Source organism: Triturus cristatus, chromosome 2_2 (assembly GCF_964204655.1).
Source record: "Triturus cristatus chromosome 2_2, aTriCri1.1, whole genome shotgun sequence".
Taxonomy (NCBI): Eukaryota; Metazoa; Chordata; class Amphibia; order Caudata; family Salamandridae; genus Triturus; species Triturus cristatus.
The window spans coordinates 1193962329-1193975967 of NC_140582.1; the positions used below are offsets into that span (position 1 = coordinate 1193962329).

The following is a 13639-nucleotide window of genomic DNA, read 5'->3' on the forward strand; positions in this document are numbered from 1 at the left end:
CTAGCATAGTTGTTAAATTAGTCAGAAAGCTACATCTCATACATGTCATACTCACTCGAAGGTGCTTTTAAGTGGACTGGTGCTGTCCTTGTTATCATAGTCTTGCAGAGTGACCAACTCTGGGATTGTTTCAAGGATCGTGCCACTTTCCACCAGGAAGTTGAGTCTCAAAATCTTCTGAATTGTCTTATCCTGTGTGAACTTCATATGTCTGTATATACGATAGTCCGTACCCATCTTCTTGGCTCTCTCTATCCAACGGTCATTCTTATGAGTAGGTGGTGGCGCTGCCCACATCATCCCATCGTTATTTGAAACACACCAAAGTTCTCCTTCATAGCTAAACCCCATGAAATGTGTGAAATTCCCCCAACCAGATTTTCCTACGTTTACGCTTTGATTGAGCCATTCCCCCAATATATTTGTTACGGGGGGATTTTTACGAAGTGAACCCTTCCAAACAACATACATAATGCCGTCTGGGTCAAAACACATAACATCAAAATACTGCCAATCCCTGCCACCTAGGAGAGTGGCTTGTTTATAAAGCCAGGATATATGTCTGTTGGTGGGTTCAGGGCCTTTATAAAATGCCCCAGCTTTGGTGATTACATAGAGGATGCCTCCAGGACTGAAAGAAATCAACTTAAACTTGTCCCAATCACCTTTTCCGATACATTTCGCCAACTGGAACCAGTCATTCCACCGCGATGAAGGTGTTGGCCCTTTGAAAAGCTCGTGCCCACGCACAACAAACATCTCACCTTTGGGATTAAAGAAAACATGGCTGATGTTTGTCAAAGTTCCTAATTCCATGGCTCGTTGATGGTAGTTGTCCCCCTCTGCGGCTGGAGGTAAACCAATCAAGCAGTTATTGCTCTTATCAATACAAAACAGCACGGTCTCTGGAATGAAAAGAAGGCACACATTATCCCACAGTCCTTCATCAGACCCTTCACATGAGCTCACATTCACTCATATATGGCGGCCATTGTATCTATGGGTGTCAGCAGGACACGTTGATACTCATGGAAGCACACGGATGTAGCCTCCTTGTGAATATCTGATTTACTTCTCTGCATTAAATATCCATCTCAAATTACATTTGCTTAAATGCTACAGTAAGTGTTACCCACACACAGGCAACCTCAGAACACATGCAAAGTCTAGGTTTTCAATGATTAAATAAACAGCAATGCTTGTTCTAGTTTTGTTTTTAATCCTTTACATTACAGTTCATTAACAACATCTAAAAACAGATCATTCCTCTACATATTTTATTATCACTTACTAACATTCTTCATTTGCATCTAAAGTTTATACTTTTTTTTAGGTATCAAAATTGTGTTTTCAGCTTATCAGAATTGTGTTTGCATTTCAGAATGAAATGTTGCTAGTCTAGAAATAAGTAATCTGGTAAACTGTGGTAGCGTTTTATTTCTGTTTTTGGGATTATTTGTTTCCACGACACTGGGGGCATATTTATGTAGGATTTGCTTTTCCCTTGTGCCACGCAAGGGTGCGCAAGGGCGATGCAAAACCTAAGTTGGATTTATCAACCCATGCAAGGCCACCTTGCGTGGCCCTGCATGGCTTGATAAATCCAGAGTAACTCAAGGCAGTGCAATTCACGGTTTTCCATTACTCAGCCCCGGGGAGGCGTTTCATGGGAGGAGAATGGGTGTTTCAACACATCCACCCATGGCGTTTGGTACATTCCCAGATTTACAATCTCTGACAAATATTGGAATGAGTCAAAATGCTATGTCTCCTCAAGGGAGGCATTACAAGGAGAAATATTGATTTTTCCTCTTTCTGCAGCACACATACAAAGAGGAAACAGCCTCATAGGGTTGATTTTGTGGAGCCAGGTGTCACTTCCTTCACAAAACAATCTTGCTTACAATGCAGGAAAATGTGGCTATGCTCCATTGCGTAGGTGGTTTGATAGCAAATGCTCACCAGCACACCAGGAGCCAATGAGTACCTTAAGGATTGGCCTAGAGATAGGGGCACGGTTACCCTTGCTGACCTAATCATAGGGCAGAGGTTAAGAAGTAGACAAAATCCTTTAAAAGAAGCTTGGCTTCAGCTTCTTCTGACTAGTTTTTTGTCTAATAGTTCTAAAAAAAAATTAAATTATGTATCGGCCACTCTTTTCTCATTCTGTTGAGTGTTTACTGTCTAGTCACATTTCCCCTGAGATCTGGGTTAGTCATTTTAGTAACTTGAATAACAGCTTGATGCAGGGGGATCTCTTTCTTGGCCCAGTGGTGCACTTGGAGGGTGCCTCAAACTTGTTCACACTACAGGAGGTGAGTGTGGCAACCCTTCAACTCTCTACAAACAGAGCCATAGGTCCTGATGGGATTCCAACAGATCTATTTATCTCTGAACCTCAGGCTTTGGGTCCCCTTGTGATCCAAGTCATTAAAGCCTCAGTAACAGGATGCCACCCATCCTGCTGGTCTAAATCACTTATAGTGCCAGCATCCAAAAAAGGTGCCAAGTCCAGCCCTAGCTATTACAGACCAAGCTCGCTAATAGATTCTCTTTTTGAAATATAGGGGGAATGCTTTATATTAAATAGGGCATACTGTTTGGTTTTAGATCTGGGCTGGCGACCACTGAACAATATTTGGATCTTTACTTACAGATAGACAAGTATGTGTTTTGTAAGTCGTGTTCGGTTTATATGGAATTTATAGACCTTATTTAAGCTTTTGATTGTGTCAACCGAGATAAACTATGGCCTATACTTGTCACCTTAGGAGTCGACTCGGATATAGATGTTTTACCCGCGGGACCTGCATGCTAATCTGTCCTCGCAGGTAAGGTTCACTAATGATGGTTTCTGTACTGATTTTTTCCCTATTGGACGTGGTGTCAGACAGGGCTGCATCTTAGCTCCTTTCTTATTTTTCTCTGTAAAAATGAGTTGAATGCAGCTATGTTGTAGGGCAATGTCGTTTCCCAAGGGTAGGGGATCGTTATACTCTTGCATTATTATATGGAGTATTGTTATCTAGAAGTGCTCGGGGACTCCAAAGGCAGCTGGACAATGTTGTTAGGTTTATGGACTCCTTGAGACTGAGCACAGATTAATCCAGATGTCATGTGATGACAGCTGGGTCGAAATCCACAAAGATCAGGCAATTCACTGTGTCTGGTAGACCCTTATTGAGGGCAGATGCTTTTCCCTATTTCGGCATGATATCTGACGCACTAGGTACATGGACTTCATTTATAGCTACTAATAAGAGCACCTATTTAAGATAGAGTGAGAGGATTTTTGGATTTAAGCAAAAGACACAGTTGATGGACGGAATGCAGAACAAATCAAAATATTTACCCCCAGTCAAGAGATCTGGGTTAACAATCATTCTTTCGCTCACCATGCTGTTAGCCCGAAACCGGTCCCAGGATGCTTTTTTCCTGTTCAGGGAAGGCATGGCTTGGCAGTTCAGGCTGGACTGTTCCCATATGAGGCACAGGGTCAAGAGTGAATTGCATATAGCTGTGTCTGAACCGGGGTGGCAAAGTGACTAAAGAACAATGATGGATTCAACCAAGATCTGAGATTGGGGGTGAGTGTCTGAAAAGTTTCAGTGCTCCATCCATCATCTCCTTGTGAGTGCTTTGTTCACCATAAGTTGGCAATGTATACCCGGACGTGGGTCCCTTGCTCACTTTACCACTGGATTCAAGATAGCCTAGTTGATGACGGGTGTTACCCCGAAACCAGTCCCAGAATGCATGTTTCCGGTTCAGGGAAGACCTGGCTTTGCAGTTCGGGCTGGACTGTTTCCATGAGGCTCAGGGTCAAGACTGATTTGCATATAGCTGGGTTTGAACTGAGGTGGCGAAGTGAACTAATGAACAATGAAAGATTCAAACCAGATCATTGACTGGGGGTGAGTGTCAGAACAGTGTCAGCGCTCCGTCCATCATTTCCTTGTGTTTGCTTTGTTCGCCATAAGTTGGCACGGTATGGCCAGATTTGGGTCCCTTGCTCACTTTACCACTGGATTCAAGCTAGCCTGGCTGATGAGGGGTATTACCCCAAAATCAGTCCCAGGATGCTTGTTTCAGGTAATGGGAAGACATGGCTTGGCAGTTCGGGCTTGACTGTTCCCATGAGACACAGGGTGAAGACTGATTTGCGTATGGCTGGGTTCAAACTGGAATGGCATGGTGAGCAAAAAAAACGATGAATTTAGGCCAAGATCTCTGTACTGGGGTGAATGCATGACAGTGTTCTGCAATCTGTCCATCAGTTGTTGTTTTTGCATTTGTCACCCCAAGTAGAACTGGTATGCCCAGACGTGGGTCCCGTGCTCTCCATGCCACTGGAGTCAAGCTATCCTGGCTGAGGGGGGGTCAAACCCCTGCCCTAGGATGCTTGTTTCCAGTCCAGGGATGACTTGGCCTGGCAGTTCGGGCTGGACTGTTCCCATTGAGCGTAGTGTCAAGACTGATTTGCATATGGCTGGGTTCAAACTGGAATGACATGATAAGCAAAAAAACTATAGATTTAGGCCCGGATCTCTGTACTGGGGTGTATGCATGACATTGTTCTGCATTCTGTCCATCAATTGTTGCTTTTGCATTTGTCACCCCGAGTGGGACGGGTATGCCCAAATGTGGGTCCTGTGCTCTCCATGCCTCTGGAGTCAAGCTATCCTGGCTAATGAGGGGTGAAACCCCAAAACCGGTCCTAAGATGCTTGTTTCCAGTCCAGGGAGGACTTTGCTTGGCAGTTCGGGCTGGACTGTTTCCATTGGGCGCAGGGTCAAGACTGATTTGCATATGGCTGGATTCACCCTGGAATAGCATGGTGAGCACAAAAACGATGGGTTTAGGCCAAGATCTCTGTACTGGGGTGAATGCATGACATTGTTCTGCATTCTGTCCATCAATTGTTGTTTTTGCATTTGTCCCCCCAAGTGGAACGGGTATGCCCAGACATGGGACCCGTGCTCTCCATGCCACTGGAGTCAAACTATTCTGGCTGATGAGGGGCCAAACCCCGATACAGGCCCTAGGAAGCTTGTTTCCAGTCCAGGGAGGACCTGGCTTGGCAGTTCGGGCTGGACTGTTCCCATTGAGCGCAGGGTCAAGACTGATTTGCATATGGCTGGGTTCAAACTGGAATGACATGGTAAGTAAAAAAACTATGGATTTAGGCCCGTATCTCTGTACTGGGGTGAATGCATGACATTGTTTTGCATTCTGTCCATCAAATGTTCGTTTTGCATTTGTTACGCCGAGTGGGACAGGTATGCCCAGACGTGGGTCCCATGCTCTCCATAACACTGGAGTCAAGCTATCCTGGCTGATAAGGGGTGCAACCCGGAAACCAGTCATAGGATGCTTGTTTCCAGTCCAGGGATGACTTGGCCTGGCAGTTCAGGCTGGAGTGTTCGCATTGGGCGCAGGGTCAACACTGATTTGCATATGGCTGTGTTCAAACTGGAATGGCATGGTGAGCAAAAAAATGATGGATTTCGGCCCAGATCTCTGTACTAGGGTGAATGCATTACATTGTTCTGCATTCTGTCCATCAATAGTTGTTTTTGCATTCCTTAACTCCAGCATTTTTCAGGCAGCAATAAAAATGCCATGATAACTCTGGTGTTTAGTGGACCTGCTGGAGAAAGATCCCAGTTTTGTTGAGTGGCAGTTTTGACTCATCTAAAGTAGCACAGGTAGAGTTATTATGCCTGCTGCAAAGAGGGTGTACCATGTAGATCAAAAAAGTGCATATAAATTAGCTAGTTCAGTGGGTTATTGCTTTTGTCAGAGAGGTCCTTTTGTTACTTGCAGTTTATAGGTTAAAATCATAATATAGAATGGTGAGCTACTAACTGTCATAAAAAAAACTATTGGGGGAAAAATCATAACTTTTCAACTTATACAGTTATTGTATAGGTTGGAGAGTTATTATTTTCCCCCGTCTTTCATTATCCTAATGTTGTAAAAAGGGTTTGGTATAAATCTTTATTAGTAAGGACAACCCCCAACCATGGTGTTATGTTTTAAATTCTGAGTTTGTGCTGCTCCAGACCAAGAACTTTTAAACTATACTCTACCAGTATGGATGACATGTGACTCCTACACCTTGTAGTCCTCTGTCTTATGTAAAATTGTCTATACACTGATTTACACACTAACAATTCATAGTTTTTTGTGTAATGTGTGTGATGTAAAGTGCTCTGACACCGTACACTGGTACGAATGGGGCTATAAAACAAAGGAAATGCATGTGATGGAGAGTGGTTATGAAGACTTAAGGTGCACTGTTAAAGGGTGGTAGTGAGGGAATCCGCGGTGAAGGTTATTAGGGCGCGCCAACAAACTTTGTCACACGGGGCCCCAACAGCACTAAAGCCAGCCCTGGGTGGAGATTCATGACCATTGCACTTCACCCTTGCTGTAAAGATATTTCATACTCAAGCTAGGAAAGTTGGCCTATGCCTATGTGTTGTAATACCGGGAACATATAATTTCACCCCACCCAATCAAATACCTTTTCGGAGACTAACATATTTTTGTTTGTGTCATTATACACTTGCCAGAGGATGCAGGAAAGGGCTCGAAGATGGGACATGGAAATGTGATTGGGGACAAATCCTACTTGATGCCAGTGTAAAAATAGGGGACGACCAGTTGTAGATAGTTTGCCAGTAGTTTGGCTTGGATTTTAGTGTCATCTTTAAGAAGGAAGATGGGGTTGTAGTTCGCACAATGGTTTGGGTCTTCACCCAATTAGGGAAGGTGCGTAATTATCGCATTGTTGGTTTCCACAAACAGGGTGGTTGTGGGCTGTGTCTCCAAAAACACCTGAGAGAGTAGAGATGCTAGAAGGACCATATGCATTTTATAGAATTTGGAGGGGTATCTGCCTGGGCCTGGAGATTTATTGTATGGCAGTCCCTCAATAACTTCCCTAATCTCATCCACATTAATAGGAAGATTGAGTAGTGACCAGTGTGTCGGGGTGAGTCTGCGTAAAGCATTTTGCACTGGGAAGTGCTCTATGTCAGAAGTGGTACTAGTAGTGTTTGTGGTGTAGAGGGCTGCTAAGCATGATTAAAAAGTCTCCAGGATGTCCAGAGGATGCGTGGGCACATGCAATCTGTGTGATGGATAGCTGGTATGGTACGCTATGCTTCCTGTTTGCGGGCTTGTAGAGCTAGAAGACATCTGGCTTTCTGCGATATTTCATAAGGGTGTTGCTTAAGGCGAGAAAAAGCCTTTTCTGCTCTAGTGGTGTTGAGGGAGTTGAGGTCAGTTTAACCCGCAATTGCACGGTCAGTGTTAGGAGTATGAGAACAGAGGAGTATTGGGTCATGAATAACCCTGGGCGTAGTTTGCGTAGTAGCACTACACGTAGCTATGCGAAGTACACTTTGAACTACGCTCAGCTGTGCAAACTGCGTAATGCGTAGCTGTTAGCGCTGTGTTCTTGTCTGCTCTGAGCAATAATTGCAAACAGCATCGTGCACAGCACAAGTTATGATAAAATAACTATCTGTCTTCATATTTTTTTTTTAAACCTTTATTTAAGTTATATAAAGGTAAACATACAGGAAAAAGACAATCTACAATATGCTCAAAATATGTGAGAATGGCGTTACGAAATTACATTTCTCGCAGGTGTCAGAAAAAAAAAAATATATATATATACATATATTTTATGCCTCAGAAAGGAGCAAACATGAAGCCTGTGTTAAGTGATCCAACCCTTCCATTTGTCTGTATGCCAGAGTGCACCAGCGTCTGCCTCCCCCAAAAGTGCTCGGTCAACATAAACATAAGTCATTAGTTTGTTAAGGAAGAGGTTCCTGCAATCAGTGGCAGAGATTTCTTTATGCAACAAAAGGAACAAGTTCCTTGAGTCCCATAGGGATTCTTTTCCACAGTTCAAAAGTCTCCAAGCCGTGGAAGGACATTTCTTGGAGATAGAATGTCCATACAGAACAGTGTCCCAATTTAGCACAGCAATGTCTGCGATATGGAGAAGAAAAGGCTTTACCAAATTCCAAAAGGCTTGCGCCTGCCTGCAGCCCCAGAACAGGTGAAAGACAGTTTCTTCGTGGCCGCAGTGGGAACGTGGGCATTGCGCTGATGGTGCCAATCCTCTGTGATGCTGGAACACCTTCACTGGCAGGCAGTTGTGTATGCTCATCCATGCCAAGTCCCTCTGGCTGTGTGTGAGACCTCGGTGACCCACCATTCTCCAGACACTCAAGGACTGAGTCTCTGACAGGAGACCCACTTGTTGGGGTTTTTCACGGGCGACCAAAGCCTGTTTCAGTTTTTTTGCATGGGAACATATCGCTCTAGTGAGTATGCTGGAGTCCAGAGTCTTTAGAAAGTTGCAAAGTCCATTATAATATGGGGGTACATTCAGTGCAAATGGCATTCAATTTGAGTGTGTAAACAATCCATATCCCCGCAGCATAGTTCCCAAGAAATACTTGGTCCACATTAGTCCGTGATACAGCATAGCATTATACTTTAGAAAAGAGAAACACTTCGATATTAGGCATACTTTTCCCCCCTATTTTTCCAAATGGTGCACATCTTTTCCCTGCTCAACCTTTCCATTTTCGAACCCCAAATAAAAGAGAAAATCAATTTGGAGCATTTCTGCAATGTGCGGGCCTGTGGAGGGAAAACCATAGACAGGTATAGCAGGATAGGAAGAACAGCTTTTGTTACCATGATCTTACCCTCGATGGTGAGTTTGCGCAATTTCCAGAAGGTGATCTTTTTTTTCATTTTTTCCTGCACTTCTTTCCAGTTTTTCTCTATATGAGTATCAGTGGCGAAGTGCACCCCTAGTATTTTTGTGGGGTCTGTGGTAACTGCAACCGGGAGATTAGTTAGCCGGTCCCAGGGACCCATAGTGAGACACACACATTTGTCCACATTTAAGCGGAGACCTGATGGTTCTTGGAAGAGTGAAGCCTGTAGTAGAGCTCTGCGCATAGATTGTACATCCGTGCACAAGATTGTCACATCGTCCATGTATGCAACCGTTTTGGCAGGAGTACCACCCCCCCTGGTACAAACACACATTTGATGATTTTGTCACTTCGTAGCTTGCACAGGAAAGGCTCTAAAGCACAGACAAAGAGCGCTGGGGACAAGGAACATCCTTGTCGCACCCCAGCACGGATGGGAAACACTTGTGTGTGGAAACCATTGATGCTCATTCTGCTGTATGCTGTGTTATACAGAGTGTGTAGGATGCTTAGGATATTTTGCGGTACTTTAAAGCATTGAAGTGCAGCAAAAAGGTATGGGTGAGCCACCCGGTCGAAAGCTTTCTGGAAATCCAGACTTAAAACCCCAAGTGACAGATCTTTCATTAGCATACCACAGAACATCCCTAATGGTAACCAAACTGTCAACGATGGTGCGTCCTTGAACTGCACATGTCTGGTCAGGGTGGATACATGAATGAAGAACTTTCCTGAACCTACGCGCTAGGACTGGTTCAGGAAATTTGTAATCCACATTTAGTAGTGAAATTGGTCTCCAGTTTTGGAGTGATGTTTCATCTTCTTTTTTATAAAGGAGGGTGATAACCCCTGCGGAAAAATAATGTGTAAAACAATCATTGCAAACCCTCTTCCAGGACCTGCAAGTAGTCAGAGCATAACAGTCCCCAGAACCTCTTGTAAAACTCCCAAGTTAGACAGTCCAAACCTGGGCTCGAGCCTTTGGGGAAGGATCTCAGTGCGTTCAGAAATTCCTCACCTCCAAAAGGTTGCCCAAGGAAGTTACTTTGATCTAATGTTAACCCTCCTGTGAGTAAAGAACAGTATTCTTCTAAATCTGAAGCTGAAGGTGTTTTGACCGAAGCATCATACAAGGACTGATAGAAGTCAAAAGCAATGGTCTGGCATGCATCTACCCTCTGTAATATGTCCCCTTTCACATTTTGTAATTTAGTTAGCAGCTTGTGTGATGCGTGAGCTTTTTTAAAGAAAAAAGAAGTACACTTTTCATCCTCTTGGAAATTCTTGACCCTTGAGTGGAAGATAGCATTTTTGTTCCGTCTGTTTAACCATCTCTGCATGTCTAGTTTCGTAGAGCGTACCTTGTCTTTAACATCACCCCCAGCTTCTCCCATTTGGTGGAGGAGTATAAGTCTCCTGTGTAAACGCTGGAAGTCCTGCCATTCTCTTTTGCGTCGGAGTTTCCCTTGGAAGAACAGCCGTGAAGTGAGCCTACCTTTGGGCCCACTTCTGGTAGCTCATCACATATTTGTCACAAATCTGCTGCTCTGTAAGGAGGTCATTATTAATTTTCCATGATCCAGGACCCCTTTGATGTCGATCAGGAACTGACAAAGAGACTGTGATTATATGGTGATCTGAAAAGGGTACTGGTGTAACAGAGCTGCTATCGGCGCAGAGAGTTTTAGAAGCAAACACATAGTCAATACGTGATCGTGTGAGGCCGCTATCCGCCTCCCAAGTGTAGCCCTCACCTGGTGAATGATGCTTCCGGAAAGTATCATATAGGTGTAAATCCTGTATGAGAGTTAATAACAGTTTTGACGTAACATCCAGTACATAATTTTGTTGGGACTTTTGCCTGTCCCTGCTGTGTGTGATGCAATTGAAATCCCCAGCTAATAGAGAGGTATAGCACCTGTTAATAAAGGTTTGATTAGATTGAACAAGCCCTCTCTTTCTGTTTTGGAGGCTGGTGCATAAACAACACAAATACGTAATGGTATACCATCCATAAGTACTGAAATCAAAAGAGACCTTCCTGGGTATTAAACTTTTCCCTCCAAGATCTGGCAATGTTTGTTTTTAAGGAGGATAACCACCCCATCGTTCCTATTAGCTCCTCCTGACCAAGCCGATGGCCCATATGCCCATTGTTGTTGGAATGAGGTGTATTGCATCTGAGGGAGGAGATAATACTCCTGAAGACATATAACATCAGCTTGTGTGTTTGCAAAATAATCCAATACAATTGCTCTGCTGACAGCATTACCTATGCCCCTCACGTTGCAAGAGGCTACTGTTACTGCCATAATGAAAACCATAAGAGAACCAGCCATATTTACACATTGGAAGAGGTAGTTGCCCTCACTGACTCCATCGTCAGTGATGCCCATCCGCTCGCAACTGGTGATTATAGAGGTTGAGAACAGGGCCTCCAAATCTGGTGTGCTTTCTATATCTATTATAGGGCCATCACTGACTTCCAAGACCTGTGCAACATCTGATAAACCCTCCTCGGTATCCGAGAGGGAAAGTAGAGGGCTGTACCTGCCCCCTCGGGGAAAGCGGTCCAAGGAAGAAGGACGTCGCTTGGAGCGGGTGACAGCAGGTGAGTCCATTGGGCTTTTAGTACATCTCGTTTTGCGTTTGTTGGAAATGTACACAGTCCACCCGCTGTGTTCCATATCCTTCCCCCTCTCTGAGGTCACAGTTGAGGAATGCAAAGAAAGAGCAGTGTCCTGTGCAGCCTGCCTCAGACCCTTTACTGCCTGCTCTGTGGTGATGTTTTTAACAAGTACTTGCGCTGTGGGGGGAGATCACTGAGACACCAAAATCAGGGACCTCAGTGACCGGACTCTCATTCTCTGCGAGGGTAGTTGTTGCGCCAGGCAAAGCGGAGGAAGTAGCACCCTGTGATTTAAGATGCTCGCGCCGCACTCTTTTGAAAGCTGCAGTTTTAATCCTCTTTGTTTCTATGCGCTCCACCTCATCCCCTGCCAGCTGGGACAGCAGAGGAACGGGACTAGGAGGATCTTCCGTGTCTATGGGAGGCACTGCCGCCTCTGGCTCCCACTCCTGCTCTGTTTGAGCACTACACCTTCTAATATCTATACCATCAAAGCAACCCAGTATGTCAAAGTCAGTAATGTCTGGTTGTTCCTGCTGGGTCTGTAGCTCTGGTGAAGCTACTGGCTGGGTGGTATGAGCGGCTGGAGCGTGTTGTGTGGAATGGGTGCTAGCTGCTGAGGCATAGGAGAATTTACCCCTGGGGCACATTTTAAAGAGGTGTTCCTCACTACCACAGAGATTGCATTTCTTTGGAGCAACACAGTCTTGGGCCTTATGATCTGCCCCCCGCAGTTCCTGCAAATGAGCCCTGAGCATTGTTCCTTGGAGTGGCCAAATTGCAGGCAGAGTCTGCAAAAAAGGGGTTGCCCTGAGTAAACCAAAAACCCCTTATTGGCTCCCAGGGTGAATGTCTATGGTGGATGTGCCAACCCACGTACTCCTTCAGGGTCTTCCTTGAATGTTACCACATATTTCCTCTTCCCATTTCAAATCCCACACAGGTTTGTAATCTTTTGCCCCCCTCTGTCGGTGGCACAATACCGACTCAAAAACACCTCAATTAGCCTGGGATCCGTGTGCGGGTTGTACATATGTACCACTAGCACAGTCTCCTTAGGCGCAAACATAGGGGTTACAGAGAGCCCATAGAAAGCATTACTGTGTCGTTTCCCTGTTGCATTTTGGAGAAAACCTTGACAGATAGACTCACTAGAGAAGGTAACATCAAACACGCCCCTGTTGGTGAAGTCCTGCACACATTCAATTGCCCTCTCCGATGTATTACACTTCTTCTTTAACACTTCTTCAATGAGAAACAAGACATTCTTCTCCTTCCTTTGAGCTTCATCAATTTCCACACGCACTGTATTTGGCACGTAATCTGATGAGCGTATATTGCCAGCCATGCGTGCATATGAGGCCATGCTAATCGCCTCGACTGGGTGGGGGAGTAAGCCCCCTGCAGGTATCTCAACTTAATGTCTATCAGCACCCACCGAGCTACTGTGCGATTGAGGGAGCAAGCGTGCCAGCTTTTACGTGAGTTTTAAAAAATCGAAATAAACTATGGGAGCGGGCGTCCGCCACTGCTCCGGTATAACAGGCAGTCTCCCCTGCATGCAAAATGGGGATCCGAGGCCAAGGGGCGTGATGGGATCGGAAATTAAATCCGCCCGTTGCCTCTGTAGAAATGTCTTAAGCGTGCTCCTCCAAGAAAGGAAAAGCAGAGGTTTTAAAGCTTTTATTTCTGTCCAGTCTTACCTCCGAATGGAGACACTCGTGGCAACAGTAGCAGATGTCAGGCAAGACCACGATGAGATGAGGCGTCCCCCGTTCCCCTCCCTTTCCCTCTGTCATGAGGGGGCCAGTGCGATCTGCGCGGCCAGGGGAGGGGTGGGGGTAGCTTCCCTGGGACACCGCAGACAAAGTCGTCCGGTCCTCTGGCAGGGGGAGAGTGCAGAGCAAAATGGTGCAGACTGCTCCTCCGCCCTACTTGTCGTGGGGGTGTCAGCTAGATGCCCTTTCAGCTTTGGGGTGTGCAGCCTGGTCCCGGTCAATCCAGGTGCCAGATGCCCGGCCCGGTCCTGCAGTGTCAGGGAAAACTAGTGACCCTCTCTGCAACGTTGATTTCCAAGAGATCTTCTTCAGGATCTTATTCCTGCCCACCCTACCCATGAAACACCAGCCTTGCCCCGGTCAAGCTAGGGAACGAAGGCCCAGTCCCTCAAGGCAGGAAGAACAAGCGTTATTTGCCCTCCAAAAACCCTTCACCCCTAGTGACGCAGCCTGGCTCCAGTCAAACCAGAGTGACGCAG

The 13639-nt window shown here is 45.5% G+C and overlaps 1 protein-coding gene and 1 pseudogene across 2 annotated transcripts in view; both read right to left on the reverse strand.

The window, feature by feature from the left end:
* LOC146863369 (uncharacterized) overlaps positions 1 to 13639 on the reverse strand; it is a 179959-nt gene that overhangs the window by 130885 nt on the left and 35435 nt on the right. Inside the window, exon 3 of the mRNA XM_085642800.1 lies at positions 56 to 905. Coding sequence (XP_085498926.1) covers positions 56 to 905 — 850 coding nt within the window. The remainder of the gene's footprint in view (positions 1 to 55; positions 906 to 13639) is intronic.
* Positions 7670 to 13256, reverse strand: LOC146863370 (uncharacterized; annotated as a pseudogene). The gene is made up of 2 exons (XR_014978625.1): positions 8523 to 13256; positions 7670 to 8422 (listed from the first exon to the last, which is right to left on the reverse strand). The product of XR_014978625.1 is annotated as an uncharacterized LOC146863370 (transcript).